This window comes from Hesperophylax consimilis, chromosome 15 (genome assembly GCF_061612785.1).
Source record: "Hesperophylax consimilis isolate HC1 chromosome 15, BYU_Hcon_1.0, whole genome shotgun sequence".
NCBI lineage: Eukaryota > Metazoa > Arthropoda > Insecta > Trichoptera > Limnephilidae > Hesperophylax > Hesperophylax consimilis.
In genome coordinates, this window is record NC_142850.1 from 24,291,236 (window position 1) to 24,315,379 (window position 24,144).

General features: G+C 35.4%; 1 protein-coding gene across 3 annotated transcripts; it reads right to left on the reverse strand.

Annotated features, from left to right (window-relative positions):
* Positions 1 to 1,196: 1,196 nt before the first annotated feature.
* Positions 1,197 to 23,716, reverse strand: Kat60 (katanin p60). Of its 3 annotated transcripts, none has more exons than XM_089640380.1 (10): positions 23,151 to 23,716; positions 21,787 to 21,871; positions 18,301 to 18,436; positions 16,963 to 17,162; positions 14,893 to 15,045; positions 14,274 to 14,395; positions 8,031 to 8,210; positions 7,036 to 7,194; positions 6,647 to 6,870; positions 1,197 to 6,019 (listed from the first exon to the last, which is right to left on the reverse strand). In XM_089640380.1, exons 1-10 carry the CDS (start codon positions 23,340 to 23,342, stop codon positions 5,821 to 5,823), a joined length of 1,650 nt encoding a protein of 549 aa, XP_089496506.1. In that variant the 5' UTR covers positions 23,343 to 23,716; the 3' UTR covers positions 1,197 to 5,820. The 3 variants fall into 3 exon arrangements, with proteins under 3 accessions (XP_089496506.1, XP_089496507.1, XP_089496505.1); XM_089640381.1 differs by having other exon boundaries at positions 16,978 to 17,162; positions 21,778 to 21,871; XM_089640379.1 differs by having other exon boundaries at positions 21,778 to 21,871.
* Positions 23,717 to 24,144: the final 428 nt, after the last annotated feature.

The window sequence follows — 24,144 nt, forward strand, 5'->3', positions numbered from 1 at the left end:
GCTAATAACACTGTAGATTCTACTTTTTATTTCATGAATGTGGCCTCTCTACTGTCTGGAACAAATTTCATCTGCGCATCTCAAAATCCATTTTCATCCAATGGTGTTTCAAAAATTAAAATATTTCGAAGGAGCATCAAAGTCATTATTTCTCAGAAAACTCCTTTTGAGTCAGCAAAAAATTTGAGAATTGTGACAGGCCACACTTACTAGTGTCACAAGTATATACTTTCAAGCTCTTAGTTATGTGCAAAAACTGTTTTGGACCACTTAACAAAAGCTCAAAAATCATTAATGTTTGAGTGGGGGGAGGGGGGAGATGGTAAAGAGGAAGGTGGGGAAGTACCTGACTATTCAGTTCTGGTCACCAAACACAGCCAAAGCCATTTCATACAATGTTTCAATTCTGAACGGTGGTCTTACACCAGGGTGATACTTATAGCATCTTCCACTCTGGAACGTGCTGCAAATATTCTAAATTATATTTTAAATGAAATAACACAAATTAATCAAATAAAATTTGCTTGCGCTCGCCAGGATTTGAACCCATTTGGATTTGACCTACAGCTTGCTAATGGAGAGCCTTACCTTTCGACCCCGGAGACTGTCAATGCACTATTTGAAGAGTTACGAGTTCTGGATGTCAGAAAATTGTACACGAGGAAATTAATTTTAAATACTCGTAAACAATGTCACCTCTACCCATCTATTGACCACTTTGTTTTTTTTTTCTTTTTATATAAAGGTAGCTATTCTGAGGAAACGTTTTATGATAAAAAACATGAGATATACATGAATAATAAGATATACTATCTGCTAAACAGAAAAAAATCACAAAAAGATAAATCAGTTTTCATTCCGATATTTGAGCCAAACTCATCCAAGGTAATTTTGGCACAGTTCCATGTAATTCTTAGCCGACAGTCAAAGGTGTTCTGAGGATTTTCTGCTCTGACTTTCAACAGGTTAAGATTTAGTTCTTACTTCTTAGAGAGTTCCCTGTATACCTTTGAAACAATCAGAATTAATTGTACAAGCAACAAAGATGGAGTCGCCGATCACCTTCTCTTCCTCTCTTCCGACTCCTGACATGGCCAGTCTCAAATGTTTGAGTAACCCATTTGTTGCCATTTAATAACAAGTGTTTAAAATAAAACAGTGAATAATTTGGTTAAAATAAATTTATTAAAGCACTTTATTTACATGCAACAGTAACGAAACATTTACCTAAGTTTGATTTAGTTCTTTATTATGGAAGTGATTGATGTTTCAGTTACATGTTTTAGATTTCTTATTTTATTCAAAATCAATGTTACAAGTGATATGGATCATATTAATAATACATTATTACAGCAAATATTGGTCTACAATAATCTGTCAAAATCTATACAATATAATTATTATGTTATTTAATTAACCTGAAAGAATTTAGAATGGGTTTTATGGATCCGAGAATACAAAGAATCTCAGGCATTTAATTTGTACTTTCGTATTTGTAATCATCTGTGTGTAGGTCTTTGTAAAAATATATGAAAAGAGTTCAAACATTTATTTTACATAATCTTGAAACAGACCATCGCCATTTCGATAAGTAATCATAAAGCTTACGCAGTTTAATAAAATCGCAGCTCATTCATGTATTAATGACGCTTCGAGGCCTTGTTTTAAAATTAATAAAAAATTGTTTTACTACAATAATAATTATTGATTCACTAAAGACCCTTGCAAACAAGCAACTTCAGTTGCGGCGACAATTTGCAACTTTTCAAAATCCATACAAATTCAAAAGTCTTCCTAGTGTTGCGTTGCCTCGTCTGCCCACCTCCATATATCATAAAATAATTTGATGCACACAACTGTTGGCCACAATTAAAGTTGCTTGTGTGCATCTGGACTAACAATTCAATTATCCACCAAGACAAAACATATTGATTTAAATTACCATTTTGTAGTAACCATAGTCAAGAACACTTGAAAAATGTTTATATGAAAAGATGATAATAGAAATGCATTAAGAATATCTTTTAAGAAACCATAATAAAAAACATTATTCTAAAGTGGTGATGACAATAATTCACAAGTTCTTTTATCTTAAAAAACAGGTTCACAATATTTGAGGAGATTATTTCATTTTACAGTTTAAAAAAACATGTCAGATTTAAAAGCTGTATCAGTCGAAGAGGCAGTAATTAAACGTATGGGGAGGTAAAATGTGATGAATGGTGAGTGAAATCATTGATAAGATAAGGAATACAAAAGGAGAACCCAGCAATTAAATGAAATGATTGGATATAAATATGGTTGGGCAATTATGACAACCATTGTTGATGTTTGTCACAGGGCGGTCAGCTAATCACCACACCTGTCTAAAATCGTAGTAATCAATGCAAAACTGCAGCACTTGACAGATTCTTGGCAGTACATTTACTTATATGTACACACTCAGTGTACAACATATCTCTCTCCCATTAATAAACAAATCCCGTATATGCATTCATGCTATTTGGCCTATGTCAATTATAATTATGTATTACAAATGAGATATAATATGCTTATTAGATTGGTTTCATGTAAACATATACAAATATGTATTTACAACAATTTAATGGCAAAATATGGAAGCAGGGTTGTTTGGCATCAAAGACAAAAAATGTCTATCTGGGGCAAGGCTTGTTTGCGATGTTGACTTGTCTCAGTGGTTTTATCATAAAGGAAAAAAAGCATTTCAAAAGGAAACAAAGTTTACAATCTGGGGCAAGCCTTGTGTATTCCGTGACGATGATTGTTTACCATGTTGACTTGTCTCAGTGGTTTTATCATAAAAGAAAGAATTTCAAAAGGAAACAAAGTTTACAATCTGGGGCAAGCCTTGTGTATTCCGTGACGATGATTGTTTACCATGTTGACTTGTCTCAGTGGTTTTATCATAAAAGAAAGAATTTCAAAAGGAAACAAAGTTTACAATCTGGGGCAAGCCTTGTGTATTCCGTGACGATGATTGTTTGCAATGTTAGCGCCCTTGAGGTGATTTTTCACAAAAACGGCGCTCTACAAATCATCCAATTATTATTATTAACTTGTCTTAGTGGTTTTATAAAAAAAAACAAAGAATTTCAAAAGGAAACAAAGTTTACAATCTGGGGCAAGCCTTGTGTATTCCGTGACGATGATTGTTTGCAATGTTAGCGCCCTTGAGGTGATTTTTCACAAAAACGGCGCTCTACAAATCATCCAATTATTATTATTAACTTGTCTTAGTGGTTTTATAAAAAAAAACAAAGAATTTCAAAAGGAAACAAAGTTTACAATCTGGGGCAAGCCTTGTGTATTCCGTGACGATGATTGTTTACCATGTTGACTTGTCTCAGTGGTTTTATCATAAAAGAAAGAATTTCAAAAGGAAACAAAGTTTACAAGTTCAATTTACGACATATTATTATTAAGTCAAGGTATAAAACTATGACAAACTTATTCCTATTTCTGTTAAAATTGAATTGATTACGAGATCAATGTTGCCTAAAAAAGGGTAAACATTGGACTACCGAGAGAGTATGCATAAATATTTGATACAAATAAAATGTTATGTGGATTTTATAAAAGTTGAAATATTTATTAACAATTGCTTCATGAAGTATTGTTTAAAAATGGTATCATTCCATACTACGTATACAAAATACATTTGCTTTAAAAAAATACCTGTTTTTATAAGGCACTCAAACAAAAATACACAAGAATTCTTCACAATTTTTTTTTGTATTTTGTTGATAATAACAAATAACAGAGGGGAGAACGAAACAAAACACTTAACAAAAAAAATCCATTAAGAAAGATGTATTTACAGTTCATATATATTAATTGTGCAAGAAAGTTAAATATAATAATATTATGTACAAAAACTGGGGAACGATTCGTCAGAATCAAAACATTGCGTCAACATCTAAAGTAGACTTTTTAAATACTCAAGGAAAAGCATTTATAATAACATATTCTAATGTCTTCAAATAAAGCTTTGGCTTTCTAACTACAAAATAAATACATTGGCAATACATTTTAGCTATTTTAATACTAAGCCATAATACATAATGTGGGAACATACTGTATGTTCAAGGTCGTTACGACATTCCCAAATGTGTGTTTTCAAGATGGTCTTTTGACACTTTGAACAACATACTATAAACCTTGTCTTGAAGAGTAATGACAAATTCTTGAATACAAAATTTAATAATTAACTTTGTGCCGTGTACTAGTTCTGGATCGATCGATCAATTTACATGATCCAGGTCGATTACAATCCACCGGCGAAGACATCAGATACTTTTGCACAAAAAAATGCCATAGAAAAATCCATGTGCCGCCGCAAGCTACCGTTTTGATAGTATGTATACAGACCGTAAATATGTAGACCAGAAAATCAAAAATTCTAATGTATTCTTGGTAATGTTTGAATATTTTTCATAGTACCGATAACCAATGAACCTTTCCGCCACAAACTGGTTCCAAAAATAACTGGAAAAAGAAGTGATTCCATGTTGGTCTTCAGGTATCTACCATCTCTATTTTTCTGTTTTGCCAGACCTAGATTCGACACTGGTCGACAAAATTTATACATTTAAGGTCTCTCGCCACCATCACGGGTGCTGACTGAGCCGACAGCTCATATACCAAATAATCTTTATGGAAAGGTGACCTGATGGATGATCAGGTAGTTAACGATCAACCGAGGACTACCTTGTACAAAACCTTTCACAATATGGATATCAACAATGTGAAATTATAAAAATATTATATGATTAAATAATTATGTGATGTTTAGTCATTTTAGGTTATTTGCTACAATATTACATTACATTATTACTTCACGAGACGGATGGCTTCATCACTTTGCTACATTCACATACAATCATCATATAGCATAAGATAAGAATAATTCATGAATCCGATTACAGTAGAAACTCGTTAATTCAAAATCCACGGAACATCAAAAATCAATTTCGAATTAACAAATTCCCAAGTAATTCGAAATTTCTTGAAAAAAAAAAGATGCTGAAAATCGAGTTCCTCGGCCGCCCTTTCAAATTCGGATAATATGATTGGAGTAAATTTGTATTAATACGAATTATTTCCGTATAAATCGAATTTTCGCAATTCCGATTACTGCCGCGGTCGGCCCTTCAAGTTAAGTTATTTAAAGTAAATTCGTAAAAATACGCACACATTTCCACGTAAATCAAATTTTTGATTAGGAACTTGAATACAACTTCATAGAACTTGAAAATCAACTTTGAAATGTGATGAATTATTCAAATTCTGTGAAACAACCCGTCCTTACCTAGCCTGTGCTTCGACCTGCGACAATTTTTGTGACTAAGTCAAAGGAAGCTTGATTGGAGGCGATGCCACTACACACCCAATAAAAATTCAAGCAAAAATGGTGCGATATGGGATTGAAGAGAGTAGCATTTCACTCCCTTGCCTCAGGTAAGGTAAAGTAAGATATTGGAGTATAGAGCAAGCATAATAAGACAATCAAAAATATTGTTTCTGTGATCTATATATCTACTGTAAAAAGTTGCATTTTAATTGACAGGAGCAACCAGCGACATCAAGCCATTAACATTTTTTACCATTAGTTGTCAAAATTTTGTCTATTTTTATATTATGATCTGATCTAATCCAGGTATTCTGAATCAATGATATTGATTAATCTCCCACAAGTCAGCATTAGTGGTAATTCAGGGGAAGCATTAGTAATAATTCAGTAATAAAAAACTGTAAAATAATATATCAAAAACATGTTAAGTGGATACAGTTTAATCACGATCAGGAGGAGCCGAACTCATTCATCCACTTGACGTACTTGTCTAAGTCAGTCTTGGAGACGGATTTATTGCACTTGCTCAGGGCGTCGTTGAAGTCCTGCATGGAGACGGGCAGGTCGAGATCCTCGCGCCCCAGCTGCTTGATCTGCTCCGGTTTCAGCCCGGCGATCTTGCGGCGCATCGACATCATGGAGGCGTCTCTGGAATATAAAATGTTGGAATCACAAGTCTTATCTTGGCAACATGATCATTGATTAGTGGTGATTAGTGGCGTGCAAAAGGTAAGCTGCGTGTATTTTTTCACATCGGGTATGAATAATAATTTATTTATTGTGCATTGAATATGGCAATTTGAATAAATAAAGTATAAATTTGTCAAATAGAAAAAATATTAATGCAGAATAATTATGACATAAAAAATATTCACAAATTTATTATTGGCAAAAATACATTTTTAGACTGCACGCCACTGTCATGGATTATGCATAAATAATAAAGGTTCCTTGCCATAGGTATCTCAACTGTAAGCGTGAACAGTTTTTGACAGCCTGTGCTATTTATATGGCAATATACAGAGCCGGGGCTGTTGTAAATGGGCCACCTTGCGTATATTACTATATAAATCAGCACTGATCGTCAAAAAACTGGTGCATGGGGCTTGGAGCTGCCGAGGAAATCTCTTTTCTGAAACAGCAAACAATTCACAAACGGAGAGATCTTGACTTATGGAATGTTTCATCTGTAGCGCTGGTGGGCTGGGCGCTGAAGAAAAATATACTTCACAAGTGGGTAGCAAGACAAATAAGGTTGTAATGAGAAATCCTTACCGGCATACATTAGTGATGTCAGCCCCCGAATACCCTTCCAGCGAGTTGGCAATGGAGCGCAGATCCACACTGGGGTCGATCTTGACCTCACGCAGGGATATCCGCAGCAGAGCCTCCCTGCCCTCCCGGTTGGGCAGCGGGATGTAGATGCGCTTCTCCAGGCGGCGCCGCAGTGCCTCATCTATGTCCCACGGGAAGTTGGTGGCGGCCAGCACCATCACCACCTGTCATATAACACAGTATCAAGTAAGAATGAGTTGGCAATGGAGCACATGGGGTCAATCTTGACCTCACGGAGGGATATCCGGCGCAGAGCTGCGGTATGTTGATGCGCTTCTTCAGGCAGCGGATCACAATGTGTTGATGAGTAGTGACACAATAAAGCTAACCTTGTTGGGTTCATCGGGGTTGGAGCTGATGCCGTCCATCTGAACGAGCAGCTCGGACTTGATGCGACGGGAGGCCTCGTGCTCTGTCTCCGAGCCTCGGCGCGAACAAAGTGAGTCTATCTCGTCCACAAATATGGTGCTGGGGGCGTAGAATCGCGCCTGAAACATTTCCACAATTTCAATTACATACAACAATAATTTAAAAAAACTAGGGTTTAATTTTCTCATTCTGCTGTCAGTCAGAGTTGCGATGCTAGTCAAATCAAACAGAGAGATGGACATTTTTTTAATTTATCTGACACCTCACATATGCCCCTCTTTATAGAAAGGATTAGGTGATGCGAGGCGGGTTAAGGAAGGGGCGGTAAAAGTATTTGTTGAGAAAAAATATACAGTTTTATATAAGAACGATTTGAAAAAGCAACACATTCTCATGCAGCCTCCACAGTTAGCGACATCAATGTAAACTTTACCATACATCTGACAGGAACGGATCAGTTAATAATTATTGTGTTAGGCTGCTTAAAGTTTTACCACAATGTAATGAGAATTTGGAGAGCCGGATTCATTAATTGTTTTATAACAATCAGTGACGGCTTCCGTGGTCGAGGGGTAAGACACTCACTACGAATCCAGAGGTCACGGGTTCAAATCTTGACATGCGGCAATTTATAAAATTCAATTATTGCACACTTGGAGTCGATTTTGTAGTACAACTTTTTTTGTTCAAGCTTTCGTTTTTGAGTAATTCGAGAAGGAAGGTGGATTTTTTTTTATCAAATTCAAAATATTCTTTTAGGATTCTATCAGCTGTTTATTGTCTTTCAAAATTCATCGAATCATAAACCCTCCTCCAATAATTGCCGAAAATAAAGAAAAGAGTTCGGACAATTTTTTTTTTGTCCTGATGTTGATTCACCAGTTTCACTTTTCACCAATTTTTGGATACCATGTGTAGTATATTATGTGTTTGTTTTTATCATTCAATTTCTCACCATCTCAAAGAGCAGACGAATCAGCTTCTCCGACTCGCCGCGGTACTTGGAGGTGAGCGTGGAGGAGGACACGTTGAAGAAGGTGGTGCCGCACTCGGTGGCCACGGCCTTGGCCAGCATGGTCTTGCCCGTGCCTGGTGGGCCTACCATCAGCACTCCCTTCCACGGGCGCCGGATTCCCTTTAAACAAACAATCAATAAATCCCCCAACTCTTAATACACAATCAATCATATTTATTGACAAAGGAATATTAACAATCAATGGCCAAGTTGGTATCATAAGTTCTCCATCACAACACAAGCAACAATTTGCCACTTACTGTTGTGGTGGTAGTAGGAGACTTTCAAATTATTTTTGGTTATTCATAACCGGGAACATTTCTTTCTTTTAAAAGAATTAAAAATTACTTTCCCAAATAAAGTTCATTTTACCCCACTATCCATAGACATATGAATATTAGTAGACCTGCCCTAAGTGATTAAAAGCGTATTATTCCCCACTCCCCATACCGGTTCCATTGGAGCCGGCTGGGCTCGCGTATGGCTTCCCGTGAATCTTGAGAATGTGACGTCATTATTCTTGTTCGAACTAGCGTCGAGCCAGGGGCATTTAACTAAAGTTTGGGCTTGAAACCCATTTGAAACCGCCACGCCCACCTCATTATTCTTATAGAAAACGAATAATATGGCTAAAAGCTCAGATCTCATTGGTTAGAGCAGAAGGATTGGTTTGATCTCTCGCTCTCTACTATTATGACTCGTGTAACAGAAAGAGATGACGGAATTTTGTCATTTGACTGTTTTCAAATCATTCTTATTTTACATGCGGGTTGTCATTTGCTGCCGAAATACTGTAATTTCGCGTCGAAAATATTGGGTGTTAAAGTTGTTTGTGATAAAAATACAATATTAGCCAGTATAGTGTTAGCGAGTTACAAGCATATATTTATTCTACCTACGTAAGTTCAAGTTTAAAGTGAATAGGGAATTCTCGTGCATTTTGTAAATAATTTATTTCAATAAAGATAATTATTTTATTATGTGCCTCTTTTTTTTCTTTTTTTTTAAATGCATTTTCAATTTTTTGTAGTTGTTTTAAAAATTGCGTGCTATTTCGACTCTGAAAACGGTCATGCGCCATTTTGACCGCTACGTCACAAGTGCTACGTCACACTTTTGCCGACGCCATCGGTAGGCAGGATCTACTCAGGCCGGTCAACAGTGACGTCATCGTTCGCCCTTGAACTCTTGATCAATCACCGGGCGTTTTTAGCTGCATTGAAATATTTCGTTCGCGCCTGTTTTTAAAGTCATTATAACTTTAATAAATGATTTTTGAAAATTATAAAAACTATGTATTCTTGTGTCTGAAGTGTTTCTACATGTGAATAATTATTAATAAGTGATTTTTTGGTGTGAAGAGAATTCCCTATTGACAGTTTTTAGGTTAGTCTTCCTCCACAACGTATAAATGTTATTTATTATATCGACCAACTTATTCATGTTATTGATTAGTGTTATCCTGTATTATCTTATTGTTTTGGTGAAATTAAAGATTTTTAAACATATGCAACCATGAGTTCAAAATAGGCAGAAAAATGTCGGAATTCATCGTCGTACTGTCTGACAATCATGTTTTGGAAATTTTCTTCAGTGTTTTTTGCAAATTTCTCGTCATTTCGGGTTTCTTCTTCTCCGATTAACAAGTTTCATCTGGAAATAAACTGTAAAAGTTTATTTTCTTAGTCAGATGAACTTTTGCCCGTGGAAAACATTTCGACATTTTTCTGCTTCAAGGAAATTTTTATTTTTAAAATAGTTTTTTGGGCTAGTGAATGAATGGAGTAGGCCGAGAGAAATTATATTGTCTATGGTCGCATCTTACTTTTAAATGGCCTTGAGTTTTTTCTACCTTGTCTACTGCTTTGCTCCGCCCGGTAAGTACTGCTTGTATATCTGTGGTTAAGTACTGTATAATTCTATTGTATACAAAAAGCTCGAAGATATCGATCTAGAGAGTGGTATATTTATGCGTCGAGCTATAGTCGAGGCATTTTACGAAATAACACGGCAAAATGGTGGCTTTTGCTATGAAAACTTGTAAAAATAGATGTGAAAAAGAGAATAAACCCAATTGTCGTATTACATTCCATATGTAAGCATTATTTTAAGCTTATTCACATCGTATAATATGGATCAGTTGTAGAAACATATACTATCACATCGAGATACATCTGGACGCAAAAATACAAAGCCATGTGCATAAGAATCAGGGATGTGTCTTTGCCTTTTGCGCTTTAGGTACCACGTGTTAGGTACGCGCTTGTTTCGTATGTACGGTACTGCTGGAACGAGAAGGAGTGCATATCACGTAATGCGCTAGGTTATACCGAGTGGCGATATGTGATAGAAAATCATGTTTTTTGTTTTTAATTGAAAAAATGTCATCGGAAGGCAAAATGATGTCCAAATTTTTACTCCAAATACTCTTAGGAATAGCTGGTAAAAACTGTGTATATATAATTTCATTTGTCTTTTTAGTTGTTTTACTTTTCTTTCTTATAGTACGAGAGCCCACGACCAAAACCATGTCTCATAGCAATACGGCAAAAACCCTATAAAATCGTTAGATTGTATGATTCTGAACCCGACTAGGTGTGTAGTAACGGTCGAAAGCGTAGCAACTGCGTGGAAGGCCATTTCTGCTGTGTCAAAAAAAAAGACAGTCGGTATTATAGCAATACGTCTGATAGTGAAAATGTACATAGATTTTATAATTGTATTACGAAAAAGTTTGTTTTCAGACATTTTGCGCGTAGCATATAGCCTGAGCGTATTTTTGAAAATGTCAACAAATTTAGCCGACCTGTATCATAGCAATACGGATAATTTTTTTTTTCAACTTTTCGTATTGCTGCCATGATTACCAAAAACCTGTTTTCAGACACTTTAAGTGTAGCATATACTCCCAAAAACGAAAATAACGTTTCGGAGTTGCCTGGCCGACGCCTCTGTTAAATGTTTTTTTAAATTTACAGCCTTCATAGATATTCAAGAATCTCCCTTGTCTATTATATGTACTTTTTTTTCAACTTCATCCCAGTTTCCTTTTGTGCGATTTATTTCAGTCCTTCAACTTCAATGTTACGGTTTCGGGTAAATTCTTTGTTAATTATCATCTAATAAATTCAGGGTCGCAACGTATTCATTGGTTTGTAACAGAAAATTCAAGATGCCTCAATACGATTTTTAAATGATATCTGAGTATCGAAAAGTTGTCTGATAGAGAAGGTGCTACACTTAATTTGTCTGATATAAATTTTTTGCCCATGTGGACAACTTATTTTATCATGTCCAACAATTTTCAGACATATTGCTATGATACCGATCGGTAAAATTTGTTAACATTTTTAAAACGGTCTCAAAATTTAATGCGTTCACATTTCCGTCTGAAAATTGTTTTGTTCGCATCAAATAACCAAAATTTACTAATAAAAAAGATTTTCAGACGTATTGCTATGAGAAATTTTTTTTGTCTCATTTTTAATTTTTTTAAGTGATTTTACGGGTTTGCGCTACACCACTAACGTCTGAAAAATATGTTTCCGGTATCTCAGAACTATCATTCAACTACAGTCTGCAAATCAGACATATTGCTATGATGCAGTTCGGTAAAATTCTTTGACAATTTTGAAAATTCGGTCAGATCAAACGCTACGCGGAAAATGTCTGATATTGGTATTTTCGAGTTCAGGATAATCGTATCTATCGATTTGATGCGGTTTTGGCCGTATTGCTATGAGACAAAAATTTTGGTCGTGGGCTCTCGTACTAAAGATTTCAATATTTTATTATTAATAGGAACATAGCGGTTGTGACAACCCTCCAATATTGGTCGAATGTAGCGATTCCCAAGTGTGCGCATCGTTGTTACTGGGAAGTAAATTATGAACACTTATAAAAGTGTCTTAACTAAATACGTAAACAAAATATTCGACTCTGAAAATAGAAGAAATTTATTTTGCCGAATTTGGACTTCGCAAATTTGTTCATAACGTGGCGAGTAATTTGCGCTCCCATGTAAAAATGTCTATTCATTCAAAAGCAGATTTTACTTTTAAGAACTAAATGGTGATATTAAAATGCGAGATGCCTATATACTGTCAGATTTATTTATTGACAAATCACAGTCAGCTTTACCCCCTTCGTTCAACAGTTCATTTTACCCCTCACCTTTAATTTCTAGTCTATATATTCATATGTCTGTGCCACTATATCATGGGCCGGTAAGTAATCCACATAAACAGGGTGCAGTAAGAAAGCGGACAGTGGAAGCACGCAACACGGCTCCAGTGCGCACTGACCATTAATAATATTTGGAACGAAAAGCTCACGCTATCACGCTTCTTTACTACACCCGGTTTATGTTGATTTCTTACCAAATCAAGTTTCACTGTTTTCCCGATGATTTTAGCTAAACACTACAACAATATTCAAAAACATGTTGACTACTTGCTATCTACACATTATCACATCAATCCTGTAACTCTACTTTATAAAATTTTTTAAATTTTTAACTCCAGTAAAAATACTGGTAGGATCACCAACGCTGGTTGCTAGAGGCGCTAGTGTAGCATGTTGACGTTTACATCCTTCAATGGCAGCAAATTGAATTTATGTATTTCTAGGAAATAAAATGGTTCTGATTACATAAAAAAAGAGATTATACCATGAAAACATAATTACAACATTTCTAAGGTTAATTTAGAAAAGCTGTGTTAGTTCCTTGTAACATTCTGTATTAAAGTTGAAGCTATAAAAATCATCATCAATGTTGATGTTCAAAACACATTTTCATAATTGTTTCAGCTTAAAAACCTGGGTTATAGCAAGCAAAAGAAACGACTTAGACATCTAGTACATGTGAAAGGCGCCTAACTAACATAAAAACCTGGGTTATAGCAAGCAAAAGAAACGACTTAGACATCTAGTACATGTGAAAGGCGCCTAACTAACATAAAAACCTGGGTTATAGCAAGCAAAAGAAACGACTTAAACATCTAGTACATGTGAAAGGCGCCTAACTAACATAAAAACCTGGGTTATAGCAAGCAAAAGAAACAACTTAGACATCTAAAGTATACTAGATTATGAATATACATTTGTATTACTTTACCAACAGAATTTCTTCAATTCAGTTTCATTTTCAAATTCATTTTCTTGTTTTTATCTATTAATATTTCTTTAGTTTATTATGTCAGCTAAACAATAGTAAAATATGTCGTGATATAACTGAAAGTATTCTAGAATATGAATATACATATGTATTTTTTTTAACAACAGAATAGTCAACACTATAATTTACTATAATTTTACATGTAAAAACATTATCATATTGGAATGTCCTAAAACGGGCAATCGCCTAGTTGGACATTTTAAGTTCATTAATTGTATTATGTAATATTTACAAACAAACAATAAATAAATAAATAAATAAATCTAGTAAATGTGAAAGGCAATCACAAAATCAAATACACTTATCATCATCTACTTACACGACTAAATTTGGAATTAACTCCTTACAACACATTGCACAAGAAGCAATACAACGCATTACCTATTAATCTAAAACTTCCGGCAACGAACAAAAAAACATTGGCAAAAGCTCTTAAAAGCTATTTCCTCAGCAGTTTTATTAATGACAGACACATTCTTTCTTTGGAACTCCAAAATAACTTCTGCGTTTATTTATTTTAATGTATTTATGTTGTCTTGTCTTTAATCTAATGTTGTCTTTCCCGAAATGAGTTTTATAAACTCACTGGGAATAATACATTATAAATTTTTTATCATTTTGTAATAAATAATCATTTTTGATTTTTTAGCTATACTCCACACCTGCCAATACAAAAAAAATAGGTGCTTGTGCTACCGCAACCATTTTAGTAAAAATGAAAATAATTCAATCAGTAATTCCTGCCTATCGCAATCATAACCATGAAATTGATTCCAAATGGCAGTGAAATATGTAACGTAATTTCAAATTCTAGGAGTGGTTTCATGAAACAAACACATGAGTCGGATAGTTGACTATGTCATAGAACGTTACAATGCTATTATATAAGAAAAAAACTTTTAGAGATAGAAAGAAAAATTAGACTTTGGAGGTGTTTCTGCAGATATGTAGGCACACATTTTAAGGTGGAATCAGAACCATGAAAATTAAAAGAAGGAATAACTTACTTTGAAGAAGTCAGGCATCCACATTGGCAAGACAACGGCTTCCTCGAGAAGTCTCTTTGCCTCGTGAAGATCAGCTATATCATCCCATCTTATGTTGGGGTTCTTTTGTACAATATCTCTTTCTGGAAAAATATCACAGAACTCATATTAAACAATTGGCATCAATTAAACTTACTTATAATGTTGAAATACATAATACAAAAGAAACATACAAATAATTGGCAATGTGTGATTTTGAAATGTAATTTTAATATATGATTCAAAGTTTCAAGTTTCAGACCTTTCACTTTTATCATTACAGTAGAATCCCATTAATTCCAAATCAAATTATTGAACTAACAAATTTCCAAGCAGGTAATTCGAAATTGTTTTAAAAATTAAATATTCACAAAAAACCAGTTAGCAGCCGACCAAAATAAAATTAGAATTACGAATGAATAAATAAATATCAAATTAATAAAAACAATTAGTAAGAAATTTTTTTTTGTGGAGAATTCATTTTAGGAAATTTCGATTTAGGCATTTTTTAGAATTATCAGGGTTCAAATGAAAGGAGTTTTACTGTACCTCAGTGCAAAGTGTATGTGTATGTCTGTATGTAAAACCATTTGAAACTAACCTAACATATCTACCAGGTAACCATCAGCATGGGTTCCTGGTTCAAATTTCTTATCATCTTCTTTATCGTGATTCTCATCCTTGTCATCATCTCCATTATTATTCTCTTTATCATTTTTCTCGCCTTTATGAGCTTCTTTTTCTTTTCCTTTACCTAGAAAAAAAAATGTTTACAAAATTAGTCAATTTTTCACCAGTCGTAAATTAAGCATAAGGTTTTGCTGATTTTTTTTTTTTTTTTTATATTTACTCCACACAGGAGGCCCTGAAGAAAATAATTTCCCTCAGGGCCTATGTCATCTTTGGGGATGCTGTGTGGAGGGTCTTTTTGTGGAGAGGAAGGAGTGAACATGGGTCTTGAAGAGTCCCATGTTGTAGGAGGGAGGAAACACAGAGGCCGGCAGTTCGTTCCACAGCCGAGCTGTTGAACTTAAGAACGAATCATAGAAGCGACCCGTTCTCATGTGACAAGTGTCAACTGTGTACAAATGTTGGGCGCGCGTTTGGCGTGTATCCCGACTACGCACCGGTGCCGAAGGGATCAATGACGCTAGTTCCTCAGAGCATCTTCCATTGTAATACCGATAGAACAAGGACAGCATACCTACCTGACGCCTGTGCTCTAAAGATTGCAGTCCGTTTGTTAAGATTGGGGAATCTATCAAACGGACCGCCCGTTTCTGCACAGAGTCAAGGGTTTTTTTCAGGTATTTTGGGGCTCCAGACCAGAGATTGAAACAAATAATAAATACGCAAACCAAGAAAAGTGAAATAAAAAAATACATTCTACCCACAGAAGTTCATTTACATGATGCATTCAATAAGATGAGTCTTGCATTGAATTATTTATGCAAATAAATGCAGATATGCAATTTCAGAGTCTCGTGGTTTTGTGTTGTATAAATAGCAATATAAGATATATTTAATTTGTTTGTACCATAAATATATACTGTAACAAAGAAGTTGGCAAACTGTCAGTCGTACACTTAGGTTGTTGGTCACATGACTGGAGAAAACCAAATGCAAATTCATACTTAATTAGAATTTGTATTTGTCAAAAAGATTTGTTTCAATACTTGTAGCTTGTGGTATCTTTCAAATTCCAACTAACTGTCTTCAACCTCCAATATAAATTATTACAATGTACCAATACGAATGATAAAAAAACATTATCTAAACAAGAGCTTTGATAAATTTTACTTGAACTTTATACTCGAGAGAAAGTAGATTCATAGTTGAATATACAAGGTGTCCGGAAACTGTCATGTTATGTTATTAAAATAAACGTGCCAGTGGTAATTTCAAATCCCGAAAATCAATTACAGCTGAATTATGAAATTTAAAAATCAGATGAAGGAAAATGATAAATGTAGATCTTGCTTGGTCAATGCAGGTTTACCCACCTCTGCCACAGTACAATGGATTTGACTAATAAAGAACTAAAATCAAAAAAGATTAACTTCCATTACCTCCTAGGTCAGTAATGCACAACCTTTTTAATAGCGGGCCCAATTTATCAATAATATGTAATTCAATCCTATATAATTAAAAATAGACCGCACATACATTACAAGAAAGTGTAAACATCACCATAGATGAAAAACTGTCTTTTATATGTCTCAGCATTATTTTTCATCCCTGAGAATTTTCATCGGAGTGATTGCAAATGTTTGGTATTGTATTTAGTTAATTGGCTAAAATAAATGCCAAATTGGACCACATCGGCCCAAGGGTTGTGCATCACTGTCCTAGCAGTGGCGTGCAGTTCATAAAGGCTGAAAAGCTGTGCCTACCCTGAGAACTCTAAGAAATTATAGAAAAATTAAAAAAGGTTACAAATTTTTTGATGAATTTGGTAAGGAACTTGTACGCTCATTATTCAATTGACTATAACAATCAGCGAAAGATGATAATAAAAAAAACATAATAATTCATACCCGAACTTGAAAACTACATACAGCCTACCTTTAGTCATAGGGCAATACACGCAACTGTGTCCTACATACTCCCTTCAGAGTAAGAATAAAAAAAGGTGCAAAAAAGAAAGGAAATAAATAAAAAGTGACAGTACCCAAAGCATTCTTACTGTTAGTGTGATTGCCTCGCGCTCCAGAGCGTCCTCCACGCATATCGCTAGTCTTCCTGGCTGGGGGCCCCGAGGCCCGCGGGCCTCCGGACGTGGAGTTCTTCTTGCCGGTGGGCTCAGGGGCCCCGCGCCGGCCCTGCGCAGTGTTGGCCTGCCCGCGCTGGGGCTTGATGGGGGGGCCGCTCCTACGACAACACTCACTTTTCAATGGATGCGGATCGTACCTTGTTAGTTAATTGTAAATTGAGAACAGTTAGTGCACGGGTGATCATTAGCAGTCAGCGGTGTGGTTAGTGACAAAGCAAAACATAATGGTGAGTGGGCACTGGGAATTAACGTGCCTATTAGGAAGGTACCTACTTAATTTAACAGTTGTAAAAATTCAGTACAATTCCTGTTTAATTATTTGGAAGTATGATGAAAAAACTCAATAGGTGCATTATACGAAAAAACTGTTGAGATGGTTATAGAGCACAGATTAGAACATTTGTACACGGTTTGCATCATTTCAGAACAGATTGCATTTACAACTCTTTCTTGTGCTCAGCAGTTCGGATGTGGAAAGATGCAATGAGATATTCAGATAAATTACACTTCTTCAGAAAACAGAGCATTATGACCACAAATAAGAAAAACAAGTATGTACATCTAATTTTTTTTTAATGTTAAAGAATTTTTGTATACCGAAACCATCCGGTAGCCATCCATCCTGAGCCAGTGAGACTTTGTGACATCCCCACTTGGCGTACATTGTGAGTATGAAGGTAGGGGGGAGGAGAAGGAGATGGGAAGAGGAAGGTGGGGAAGTACCTGACTATTCAGATTTGGTCACCAAATGTGGCTAACGGCATTTGAAGCAACGTTTCAATTCTGAATGATGATCTATTACACCAGTGAATGTGCTATAAATAAACTATAAATGAATTAATTGTGACAACAAAAATTTACTTGCGCATGCACGGGATTTGAACCCATGACCTCGACCACGGAGGTCTTAAACCATTATTAATGTGAAACTGAGTGTACAAAAGCTTTGCTCACATTGTTCACCGATACTACTGCAAAATGCATCTATGCACCATTGCTTCTACCGACCCACCAAACGCATAGCTTCACTGGCTCTGCCGCTTTGATAGTACGTGCAGTTTGGTAATAGCTCAGCGACAGTCGGCACGCTTCAATGCCATATCCCCTTTTGTTTCTATTATCTATAACATGAAGGAAATAGGGGTGGTGATGACTATGTGAAGATGCCAAGGGCCATTCAGGCTTTTGAGCCATTGATGGTGATAGGTAATAGATGGAGAAATTGAGGGGTCGTACTTGTGTTCCACGGGGGTGGGCGAGGGCCAGACGTCGGGGTCCCGGTCGGGCGGGGGGGGCCACACATCGGGGTCTAGCTGGTGTGGCGCCGGCGGCCACAGCGAGGGGGGGTCGCGGGTGGGGAGCTCCTCGTATCCTGGGGTTAACCACACACGACATAGATTCAGGCAAAACACTCATCAAACATAAAAAATTATAAATTTATTTTCATCAAAATATTTTTTAACATTCCCAATATGTAATTTCTTATAAAGTTTAATAATAAGGTTTGTCATAGATAGTATGTCAGATTTTCTAAAAGTTCAGGAGCCATAATTAATTTTGATTATTGTATTTAATCATTGAAGACAATAGAGAACTCTCAAACAGAAATACCTCAGCCTTGCCGGGGCTTTGCTCTGATTGATTTGATTTGCTCTTTGATTGTTAATTTATTTCTGGAAATCAGTTATCAGATATTGTCATTTTAAATTCTGAGAAAATTTTTAAGAATGATACATTTGTTACAGTTTTACAGATACCGAGTTTCAATTAGTCATTTCATTTAATGTTTTTATTCATTTACGTTTTAGTCCAGAGGTTCCCAAACTTTTTTGCCCCGTAGACCACTTGCCAAAAAATATTTTTCCGTAGACCCCCTGCCTGCTGAATATTGAATTTTCCTAAAACTATTAACATCCCATGTGATAATCATTTATTTTTTTGTAAAAAGATTCCCTTCCCTTGCCTGTCCAATAACAACCAACAACCGGGTGGCGGTATAGTTCCTCTGTTTTTACACTGTGCAGACAGGGGCACCCTTGTGAGGTATTACACCAAATGAAAATGAAGCAGAATAAGCAACGGGAATTTATTTCTGTAGCTGGCCCTACAAAACTGCCCCTTAAGTTCTTTGTCAGTGCTTCCGATCAGTTATTCTTGTCACATGATATCCGATTCTTCAACGTTCCATTTCGATAGTCAAAATGTCCTCAAACTTAGTTTTGAAGTCTGTGTGAAGTACATTTAAATGTTGAACGTCATTATTGCCCTGGACGTTTTTCAAAAACAAGTTGAGGAACAAGGAAAATTCGCCACTTCCAATGTGCAATGTTTTGCTTGAATATATTAATTCTGACGAGAAAAGGAATGTATACTCTATTTATATACCTCAATTAACAACTTTACGAAATATAAAAATATCTAATAAGTAATTTCTCAGTCTATTATATTTGTGCTAGGTGTATTGTGTCATTTACGGAACTCCTAAATGTTGACTTTAGGTAAATGGGGGTCCGCTCGTATGTACCCCCATTTGAATCTCGTGGACCCCCAAATTTTTTTCTCGCTGACATAGACCCCCAGCAAGCCGATATCGACCCCTGGGGGTCCATATAGACCACTTTGGGAACCTCTGTTTAGTCACTTCCATTTTCAAAATATAACTCATATATATTATATAAATATTTGATATTGTTTTCTTTTCATATGCCCTTAAATATTTTATCACTCACTTTTCAATGTATTCTTATTTTATAATTTATTATTCTGAGATGAAATTGAATTTAGTCGAGGCTATCCAAAGTGGTAAATACTATCGGTATCACCCTGGTGAAAGACTTTACTCGAAATGGCGTTATCTGTGTTTGGTTAGCAGATCTGAATAGCCAGGTACCATTTCTTTCCCCTTTCCACTACCCCTAGTCTCACAACACACCCCAATCATCCCTAATTGCCATACTTCCACTCAGTAGGCACTACAACTCTTGTTTGGAATCCTCATAAAGGGTTATGGAATACAATGCTTTCCAAAGCTTTATCAAAAATAAGTATTTTTAAAAACCATTTTCATTAAAAAATAAAAGGTTATTCAAAATGTCAATTCAATTCTACAATAATTTGTAAGTTATGTTATTTAGTAGGGAGTAATTTTAGTAATGGAGGAAACTTAAGAGAATAGAATTACATGCGTTGAATCAATGATTGAAAGTACCAACTTTAATATGTATATATATTATCTGAATAAAGTCACAGTTGCGCAAATAACCATTCTTCTTATTTTCGCTAATACATATTACAGGAATATTATATATATTTATAGTGATTAGTTTTTGGGGTATTATGCCGTGTTGCGCTACATCCTTCTTTACCCAACGTTTCGGACAGCATTGCAGTGTCCATCATCAGGGGAGATGTGTAATCTGGTTAATATGATTACACATCTGCCCTGATGATGGACACCGCAACTGTCCAAAAGGTTGGCTAAAGAAGGAGGTAATACCCCAAAAACAAAACACTATAATTCTTTTGGCTGTGAAAATCTCAAATTATTTATATTGTTTCAATATTTAAAATCTTCATGGAAAATATTAGAATTTCCATAATGTGCGGTTTTTATCTAACATCAAAGTAAGAAAATAGCATATCTTTGTCACATTATATTCCTATCTCCGACCTACATATTTGTAAATATGATACTTATCTAAATGGCCACTTATGTATTGAATAAATAATAAAGTATTGAAGTTAAATGCTAACAGATGATGCATAATAATTATTGGGTATAGTCTTTTTATAGATAATCATTTTTTATCTGTAACAGGTCAATGTGAAAATATTTGTATTATAATAATACATATCTGGGAGGTACTTTAGCTTGTAAAGAGTTAACAATTAAATACAATGCATTACAATAAGTAATATTTGTTTGCATAGAATCTGTAGGTGCTTATTTATTATTATTTATATTACGAGTCATAAAATGAAAAGGGAAAACATCAAAACAACACACAAACATATTATCAATATCATTTTCTTGAAATTCAGCTTGAATAATTACGAATCACTAAGGGCGAACGTGTATGGGTATTGATTTACTTCCTTTTTAGAGCAAGTTATGCTAGTGAAGAGGTCTGTACATACTATAAATCCTAAGGTTTATAGTCTATTGACAAATCAATAGCCAAAAACCCTAAGATTTATAGCCTATTGACATTTTGAACTCTATCTAAAAGCAAACTATAGATCAGACAACTAGTTAACTAATCATGGTCGCTCTATGAGCAATCAATAGCCGCACACCCTAAGGTTTATATCCTATTGACAGTTTGAACTCCATCTAAAAGCAAACTGTAGATCAGACAACTAGTTAACTAATCATGGTCGCTCTATGACCAATCAATAGCCGCACACCCTAAGGTTTATATCCTATTGACAGTTTGAACTCCATCTAAAAGCAAACTGTAGATCAGACAACTAGTTAACTAATCATGGTCGCTTTATGAGCAATCAATAGCCGCACACCTTAAGGTTTATAGCCTATTGACAGTTTGAACTCCATCTAAAAGCAAACTGTAGATCAGACAACTAGTTAACTAATTATGGTCGCTCTATGGCAAATCAATAGCCGCTTGAGATAGCACGTTGGGCTGGGGGCAGCAGACTGTAAGATTGATTTGCTATTAGTTGAGTGAGTGTTAGTTAGTGGAAGCGCAATACCTGACATACTTGAGTGCCCGTCGTGCTTAAACAGTTGGAGTATTGACATGGTGGCCTTGAACTGCTCGTATTCCCGCACCATCTGCTGCTGAACCTGAAATAATCATATTTCAAGCTTTACAATACATCAAACATTTTTTTTGGATGAACTGTTACGATTCAATGGTGTTTTTTAAGTTCCAATGTTTTAAGGATATATTTTTAACCTGGTCTACATGATTGCCGCGTATGTGATCCGTCAGCAGCTAACCCCTTACACAGATGTCGCATATATGGTTCATGAAGTTTCATTAAAACACATACACTGTGTCAGAACATGCCGCGTGGTGGAATTAGATTGTGTTGAAAGGGTAAAATGTGTTATGAAGATATTAGTGGGCCTCACACGCACGCTTCGAAATGAACATTACGCGTACTGCCTCAGGCTGCTATGCAGGAAAGTAAAGTCCGCTAAAGTAAGGTAATGGTTTACAGCACAGTCCATTGTGGGACTTGCTGCGTGGCAGCCGGAACCGGGAGGCCTATTAATACAAAATAAACACATTTTAACCAATCACCAAAACATAATTGTAACAGTAAAATTACTGCATTACACAATATTAGTTTTAATTTTAATTATGTCAACGAGAACTTTTTTTGTTCAGTTTAAACAGTCATCCTGTTTACAATAAATGTTTGTAATAAAAAGATTCTGCAGAATGGTAGTTTAATTAAAATGTAGCCAGGGAGAAGCTTTACAAGATGTGGTGTTATTACAATCAACTGAAATAAAATAAATTCACAGAGGCTCGTCTCACTTTAAATTTTGTGACCTTTTTTATGTGAGAATATTTACTTCTTGAAATTCAATATGAGTCCCGTAACTTAATATTTCAGCTTACAATACTGTTAAGGTAGGTTTTACAATAGTACCTTCGGTGCCCGAATAAGGGGGGATTAATTACTTTTCTGTAGGTAATTTACAAGGTTTCATTTTGTAAGATAAAGTTTATTTGTTTACAGAAGTTTGAAATTGAAAGTATTTACATACCAGACTAAAAGAATAGTATCATTACTGGTTAATAACTTTGATAGTTATTGAAAAGTAAATATCTACCTATATGTAGCAGGCTATTGTATTGCAAATACATCTGTCAATTTTGCCTATCTATCTTTTGTGACAAAGGATGGCCTTTCCTTGACTAAAAAGGCTAAAGGAAATGTGCCTCTGATAGCTTATCGATACACCTAGTCACTAGTGGGTCTGCTACATAAATGTCAAGATGTCACAGCTCACAGCCGTTAGGCAATACGATGTGTAAACCAGAAAATTAGCATGACATGTGGGTATTGGAAGACCGAGAGGGAACTTTGTATGAGAATGATTGACTTACCAACTGCCATTTGGATTTCCTCGTCTTATCTGATATTGTAATGAGCAACCTGTGAATCATCTGGACGACCCCCTGGTAGTAAACTCCTGCAGATTCGTAGTTGCCCGTGAGGGCCATCTCGCGAGCCAACTTTGTGTTCTCGCATATTTCCATAACCGACACTGCCATTATGGTCATTCCCGCGGCGTACATAGACAGTGCTGGGAACAAAAATCACAACTTATTGCACATTTGAAAAGGGGTTCCACTGTTCAGATCTCCTTTCTTTGGCCCGATCTGCGAACCGTCTGGGTCGGAAGATGAACTTTGACGGTTATTTAGCCGCACCTCTGACATGAGTAAACTCTTGAGAAAATTCCCATGTGATGTTTCGATGTTTCACGAGTTTTGTAACATTTCACGTCGTCTTGACAATAATTTCCGACGATACAAAAACATATTCGCGCAGCATCGCCAAACTAGACGTCGTCGCGACAAATCACAACCTTTTTTGGCCTTTCTCAGAAGTTGGTAGCCTTGTAATTGCTTGAAGTAAGGTAAAAAAAATATGTCACTGCGCAAGCGTTGATCACCTGCTTCTACTAGCGCTGGGTTGGCAGCACTGCAGACATACAAAGATCCTCAATGGCGGGATTATTGAATCGTTATACTATGAAGGTTAGATATCTTGGTTAGGATAGAACTCAAAAAAATTATAAATTAAATAATAACAATACCAATTTCTATAGTTAAATGATATATATACAGATAATCGCTTTACAAAATAACCAAAAGGTAATACACAATTTTAAAATAACAAATAAATTCCCATCAAATCCCAAATCACCGATACAGTTTAGTAAATTAATTAATAATGTTTTTCACAGTAGGTATTTATATTTTTAACCACAAATTAAAATCCCATTATAATTTTGACCCTATGGAAATCCAAGGTTGGATAACACCTTAGGTAGAATTGTTTTACAAATTCTTGATAAAAAATTATTATACGAGT

Coding starts and splice junctions, on each gene's coding strand:
- Kat60 (XM_089640379.1), bottom strand. CDS start 23,342: ATGTACGCCGCGGGAATGACCATAATGGCAGTGTCGGTTATGGAAATA. Junction 18,437..21,777: donor CGGGCACTCAAGTATGTCAG/GTATTGCGCTTC, acceptor GGTTAACCCCAG/GATACGAGGAGCTCCCCACC. Junction 15,046..16,962: donor TAACAGTAAGAATGCTTTGG/GTACTGTCACTT, acceptor TTTTTTTTCTAG/GTAAAGGAAAAGAAAAAGAA.